Here is a 7,300-nt window from a genome sequence, read left to right on the forward strand (position 1 = left end):
TTAGCTGAGGGGGTATCATAGTTTTTACGAAAACAATACATTGATTAATTTTCATATAAATCATTGTCCCGTCTAAATGAATGAACAGGAAGTCTTATACTTTGATAGTCGTTCTGAAGCGAGCCATAAAATTAAACTGCACAAGCACAGGCTCAGATGTGCTTGGATGTGGCTGGTTTTGATTCTTGGCACTGCCACACTACAATTGTGTGTTGTGAGATAATTCAGTGGGTAAGAACAAAAGGTAGACTCTAGACAAATATTTGAATTGCAATCAGTGTTACATGTCCTGCTAACCGCGCATTTGTTAGTATTGTTCCTGCCACATATAAAGACTACTCTGTTCGTTAGTGACTGCAGTATTTTAAACTCTACAAATGGAGAAGGTGGGATAGTCATGGGGGGAACTAACTCCTGTTCAAACCACTGATGATTTTAAACTCAGACCTCTGATAGGAAATGTGTTTACAATGGATGCGTCTGTTTGTCTTTTTTCAGATTGTGTTTTATGAAGGTCAGGACTTCCAGGGAAAGTCCTACGACTGCAAAGGGGACTCAGCCGACCTGTACAACTACATCCGCCGATGCAACTCTGTGAAGGTGCAGGCCGGCTGGTGGGCCCTGTATGAGCGCAACAACTTCTCAGGATACCAGTATATAATTGGTCCTGGGGAGTATACAGGCTATGGTCAGTGGATGGGATTTAATGACTGTGTCAGATCCTGCAAGATCATCAAAAACGTGAGTCTCCAGAAAACAACGCCATAAAACACGCCTTGTACATTCAACTTAACACACTTCTTTTGCTATTTTCAGTGCAAAGGCCCGTTAAAGCTCAAGCTATACGGACGGCCAAACTTTAACGGTCCGACTCTGGAGGTGACAGATAATCTGAATTCCTTGCGAGAAAAATGGCCATATCAAGTCATGTCCTGCAAGGTCCTCCAGGGTTCCTGGGTGTTTTATGAACACCCCAACTTCAGTGGTCGGCAGTACCTGCTGGAGAAAGGGGAGTATGGGAGTCCTGCTGAGTGGGGAGCCTTGACTGCAACTATTGGTTCGGTCAGGGGAGTCATGGAGCTGCCAAAATCAGACAGCTAAAACTCCTCATGTGTTCCAATAAAGCCCATCATCTCTAACACTTTCTGTTCCTGTGGTTATTTATCTGTTTAAATGGGCTGCACAGTGGAACAGCTGGGAGCACTGCTGTCTGACAGCAAGAAACAGGTTCATGGATGGATTGGGTGATAATTTTCAATGTGGAAGAATTAATGAAATGTATCTCCGATTAACTGGCGACATATCCAGGGTGACCCCGCCTCTGGCCTGTTGACCACTGGAGGTAAGCACCAGCACCCATCCTGACCCCACAAGGGATAAGTGTGTAAGATGATGGATGGATGGATGGATGGATGGATGGATGGATGGATGGATGGATGGATGGATGGATGGATGGATGGATGGATGGATGGATGGATGGATGGATGGATGGATGGATGGATAAGGAAATATATATGTGAAAATATTGACCATTGAGGTGCAGCAGCTGTAGCTCAGAGTCATAATCACTAATGGTAAAAAGCACACTACTACTGAGACAAGACCGATGACTCTCTTAGAGGATATCATGGCTGAAAATTAAAGTTAATAGTTCAGTATCATAGTAGCATGCCCTGAATGACACCATTGTTGATAAGCCACACTGTTCCACTGCCCATTCAAATCCCTGTCAGACAACTTGGTCTTAAAGTTTTAATTGTAAAGTCCTTTTGGTGTTTTAAGTGTTTTCCAGGCACACAGTGCCATTTCATTGCACAATCAAGTAACTATGTGTCATGATCCGTATTTCTATGTGTTTATTTTCAAGTTCCTGTGTGATCCTGTTCCCTGTTAGTCCTGTCTCTGCATCTTTCCCCGTTGATTGTCTCCCAGGTGTGTCTCGTTCCCGTCATTGCCCCGTGTGTATTTAGTCTCCCCTGTTGTCTGTGTTCTTCGTCGGGTCCTTGTCAATTGAATGTCGATAGTTGTAGTCCTCGTCGATTCATGTCAATAGTTTGTCTATGGTCCCTGTTGATTGTCTGTTTATTTCCTCCGTCTCCGTGCTGCCAGTTTTCCTCGTGATGTTTCCCTGTTGTTCCTTGTTGAGAGTTCTTTGTCATTAAATTCATCATTTTCCATCACAACCTGGGCCTAAGCGTCATCCACTCACCGTAAACCACCGCCTCATGACACTATGTTAACTTCAGTGTTTATAAAAAAATATATCAAACATGACTTAAAAAAAATTTGGCATTCTAATTTACCGTCTCAAAATTGGGCCTCAAACTGCTCTTTCTGAAACTCTGCCTTCAGGAAGTCATCAAAACAGGGCTCCTCTATTAACCCTTCTGTGACGTTTTTACCAGTGCTGCAGTGACAAGTAGCTCCTGTGATCTTATTACGAGCTCAGCAGATGTACAGTTCCACCAGGTGTTTGCTGATTGCTGCTAGCTAGTCTGAAGGAGCTGAGGGAGGGAATTGAGAGGGAGGTCTGCTCTGAGGAGGAACTGTGTCTCGAAGGCGGTGTTACCCAGATGTTTTCCGCAGCTGAGTGGTTGCCATGAAAGATTGAAGGATTTCTCATACACCCATGAAAGAGTCACGGCAACACTCCATGTATGTTTAAGATAAGAGAATAACATTATAACATGATGTAAAGCTTCATGCCGGTCAAAATCTCACACTGCACATTATGATGGAGGGAGGAGAAGGCTTAAATGTCTCCATTTTGCTGCTGCTCTACATCCACATTGTCTATAATTAATTCATCAGGGATTAGAGGATCTCAATTCCATCATCACTTCTTATTAACTAGTAAAGAGATCTCTTGTTCCTATGGTTGCACATTATAGGAGGAACATGAAACAGTATAGGCAGAAATCAATAAAGAAGTAGAGCCTTCCATAAAGAAAGTCATTAATTTTTTTTGAGTTAGTGACACTTTGCACTTATTGTGCCGTAATGAAAATTTTCATCATTTTTCAAACCTTGAACCTGAACCTTCGAGGTAATTCAAAATGAAACTCATAATACACACACCATACTCCAGTGTAGATTACTTCGTAGTGTAGTGTTTAGTGTCATGGCGGTAACGGTGACGCCACACTGGGTGTGACACAAATACATATTTGTTTGGATCATAATCACCTTTTATTATTAGACATTTTATTGCAGAATTAATACAGAGGAAATGGCATGACTTCACTCATCCAGTACCTTAAAGACAGTTTCTGATCAGAGAAACATCTGACCTGTAGTGACCACCTGAATGGAACAGAGTCGGTGGAAATGTGGGACGTCATCGCACTCTGTGGAACAAGGAGAAAAAGTTGAGGATCACCATTTGACTAGGCAATATGTACAATTTGTACTGGTCAGAAACAGTCAGAACCTCATTTCCTCTATGATGAGAAGGAAAAAAAAGACACTTAAAAATTCTTTTACTTTTTGTTCTTCAGTTGAATTTTATTTTAGTTTTGATTGTAAAGTCCTTTGGCCATCTTGTTGTGAGTTATCTTTAAAGGGCAGTATCTGTTCCAGTCACATAGTGCCATTTTATAGCGCAATCAAATAACTATGCTTCCTTCAATTGTTATAAAAATGCTATACATACTGTATATATATATCAAATATGACTTAAAAGAAATTTGACTTTGATATTTAAAGCATTGAAATTGTGCATGTGTCTCTGCTCTTTATGAAACTGCAGGAAGTTATCTCAGTATTGTTCCTCTATTAAGCCTATAACAACGATTTTACCAGTGTTGTTGTATAATGAGCTCAGCGGATTCTTGGTTCGTCTAGGTGTTTGCTAACTGCTGCAGGCTAGTCTGAAGGAGCTGAGTTGCTGCTCTATGAAGTGGAAACTTGGAATCTGCAGCTTTGAGGAGGAGCTGCGTCTCATAGGCGGGGCTAGGTCCACCCAAGTGTTTTGCACAGCTAAATGGTTGCCATGGAGATTAAATAATTTCTCAAAGACGCATGAAAGAATCAAGGAAACACTGCAGGTATGTTTGTGATGAGGGAATAACATTATAGTATGATGTAAAGCTAAAAAACCATAATAATTTTACATAACACTTCCTTTAAACAACTTCTATGCGTCACTTTGAACTTGACCTCCTGAAGCTTTCTAAACATGATAATGAAGGCTAAAGGTGAAAGCACATGGCCAAGAACCTGCCTTGTGTGAGTGCTTGTAATGTTAGAGGTCACAATGGTGCTCTGTGTGTGTGTGTGGGGGCGGGTGCGTGTGTGTGTGTGAGCCGGTGAGGGTCAGAGCCCAACTAAGCCTGTGGACAAAGAGGAGGCGCCTGCTGATGACTCAGTGGGATTTGTGAGGCTGGAACATGCCAGCTGCTGTTTGTGCTGATGCTCATGATGCTGGAACAACACAGTGACCCCAACAACACAAAGGGAGCGCAGCCAGCTGGGCGCATTCACCTCACCGCTTTTTTGTTTGAAAGATGCTCTTCATGGGAAACAGCAGACTAGGAGGGGGAGAGAGGGGGGCAAAGGGGGCCAGCGACTTTCAAACACAACCTTGAGCTACTGAGCGCCCTCTTGTGGTTCATGTGTGGTGCAACACCCGCAAAGACATGTTATAGCGTGAAAGAGAAACTGTGCTGTAGACTCAACTAATTTCAAAAGTAAAACTCTACACGTTGATTTCAGCTGCTTAATATGTAAAATGGAGACACATTTCTGAATTAATGAGGAACAAATTGTCAACATGCTTCATCACAGCCCACATGCTCCACATTGCTGTGCCACACTGCATAAAAGCATGTAGGATGTAGCTTTTTATTATAAGAACATTTTAGGCAGTTTAGAAATAAACAGTAAGAAGTAAGAAAATAGATCACATCTACTGAGCAAAGTTCTTTATACAGAGGAAATTATTGAAGTGCTTATTACCCAATACATGTTTGCACAGCATTTGTGAAAAGACAAAATCCTGACAAACACCACTGCATTTTTATTAGTTTCTTTAAAAAAAAAAAAAAAGTTAATGAAATGTGATAAAAACTGCAGGATCATGGGTAAAAGCTTTTGTTGGGGTCAAACTGGTCTGACTGAAACGTGTGAAGTGAACAGCTAAACTCCTGTTTTGTACATTTTGTAAGTAAGATTGTGTGAAATACTTCTGAGTCATCAACACCCTAAAGGTCAAACATTTCATAGCAAATCTGTTAGAGAAGCAGACAGAAATCCTGGCAGGACGTCAGGCGGGGTCAGTGAGGGCTTTTCAGGCTGCGGGTCCAACGCTCTGTAACGTTGCGGTGCACATGTCCACAAAGACAAAGAAGGAGGAGAAGTATTGACCTTACAATTGAAAAATTACAAAAAATAAATTTGCTTAATGGAAACACGGCAATAAAAAAAAAACAACAACAAAAAAACAAACATGTTTTTTGCTTAAAGGCTTTTGTGCTAGGAGGTTTTTCGGCTATCAAAACAGATGTATTTTGCAAAACTGCAATGACCGTCTACCAGTGTTGCACTGAGAAGTAGCTCCTATAATGAGCTCAGTAGATGTGTTTGCTAATAGCTGCAGGCTAGTCTGAAGGAGTCATGGGGGCAGGAGAGGTGAAATGTGGAAGCTTGGAAGCTTGGAAACTCCAACTCCGAGGAGGAGCAACGCCTCGAAGTCAGGGCTCTGACCCGCAAGCCCTTTTGCACAGTTGATTGGTTGACATGGAGATTAAGGGATTTCTCGAACATGCATGAAAGAATCAAGGCAACTCTCTGGATATGTTTTCGCTGAGGGAATAACATAACATGATGTAAAGCTCAAAACAGCCAATGTTACATAACACTGCCTCTTTAATGGAGATTTTATTTGCATCCTGATTTGCTTTGTGTAAGTAATGAAAAAGAAATGAGAAACGACAAAAGAATGAGGACAAGTCAGAAAGAAGAAATGGAAACGCTCCCTCTAATCCAGGTTAAGGGGATGAATTTCCCTCAGGTCTCTTGTCAGCCTTCTGTCCTCTGAGCAGGCCCACCGTGGAGAGGTGGTGTACCTGTGATGTGGCTTCCTGCCAGGGACAGAATCAGACATCAGACGTCCTCACAGCCGCCCTCACACACCTGTCACTCAGCCAGCACATGCTCGCTTGTTCACGCCTGTAGAGCGTGCAGCTGGCGCTCATGCAGACCTGCTGGGAACTTCAGGGTTCAGAGCAAAAGCACCGAGTCAGACTCAGACTTCTGCCTCGATTTTAAATGTTACATTCTTTGGATGAGGTTTTGCTCCTTCTGTTTTAACTCTGACCTATTTAAATTCTGCTTCAACACCATCACCTGGGTATGACATCACAAGTGAGAGGACAAATGTCACTGTCCTTTACAAAGAGGATTTTACCATGTGTGACGATGGGTCCGGACAAACCCAAAACACACAAGTGGTGCAGAAATAATAATTAAAAAAGTCAAAATTAAGGATGGCACATGTATCGTATATTAGTCAGTTTTACTTGCTGTCACATCAGACAGCTTCTAGTTATTTTGCGTAGTCTCTGCTCAGAATGCTTGACGTCTTTCTAACTTCAACAACTTCAGCGTCACAAGCCAGCACATCACTAATCAGCTGCATGAAAATCTCAGAACATGTTGTCATGCTGTGGTGAACATTGCAAATTAGGACATTTTCTTCTGAACAACTTTGTTAGGCGTAAAAGTTATGCAGAATAAAAATGTCTGCTGAACTGTTAGAGATTTCTTCTTTTACGGCTCTTTTAGATTCATTGTTTCAGAGTGAACCCGCTGCAGTAGGCTGGACCTCTTTTTTGTTTCTTAAAATGTACATTTCCGCCTGTGAGACATAATATGAGGACCTGATTGTGTGTTGGTTCCTCGTTTGCTGTCCATTCGCTTGTTTGTCCATCACAAACCACAACTGTTCGGTTGTGTTGAGGCTAAAAAGTCACACACTTGAACCATTATCCTGATTAAAGAGGCCACAGCCATAAGGTGTACGTGCTACACTGAATGCTACACTGAATGCTACACTGAATGCTACACTGAATGCTACACTGAAGGCCACAAAACGCCTACCAAAAAAAAGCACTGAATGCTGAAATTGAAATGAATGATTATTTTCAGGATGTGCAAATAGCACAACCTTGCTGTTGCAGATTTTTTTCTGTGAATAGTTTATGTCAACATTCATTAGAAATTTGTACATTTACAATATTTTTAAATGTTAATTAAGTTGTCTTTACAAGTAAAAAGTAAAAAAAAATAATAAAATTTTTCC

General features: G+C 41.6%; 1 protein-coding gene across 1 annotated transcript; it reads left to right on the plus strand.

Annotated features, from left to right (window-relative positions):
• The first annotated feature begins 312 nt into the window (after nt 1-312).
• LOC103482027 (gamma-crystallin S-1-like) lies at nt 313-1,141 on the plus strand. The gene is made up of 3 exons (XM_008437943.3): nt 313-386; nt 499-741; nt 817-1,141. Exons 1-3 carry the CDS (start codon nt 378-380, stop codon nt 1,099-1,101), a joined length of 537 nt encoding a protein of 178 aa, XP_008436165.1. The 5' UTR covers nt 313-377; the 3' UTR covers nt 1,102-1,141.
• The last annotated feature ends 6,159 nt before the right edge of the window (nt 1,142-7,300 follow it).

Source organism: Poecilia reticulata, chromosome 2 (genome assembly GCF_904066995.2).
Source record: "Poecilia reticulata chromosome 2, P_reticulata-male-v2, whole genome shotgun sequence".
NCBI classification, from domain to species: domain Eukaryota; kingdom Metazoa; phylum Chordata; class Actinopteri; order Cyprinodontiformes; family Poeciliidae; genus Poecilia; species Poecilia reticulata.

Coding starts and splice junctions, on each gene's coding strand:
- LOC103482027 (XM_008437943.3), top strand. Junction 742..816: donor CCTGCAAGATCATCAAAAAC/GTGAGTCTCCAG, acceptor TGCTATTTTCAG/TGCAAAGGCCCGTTAAAGCT.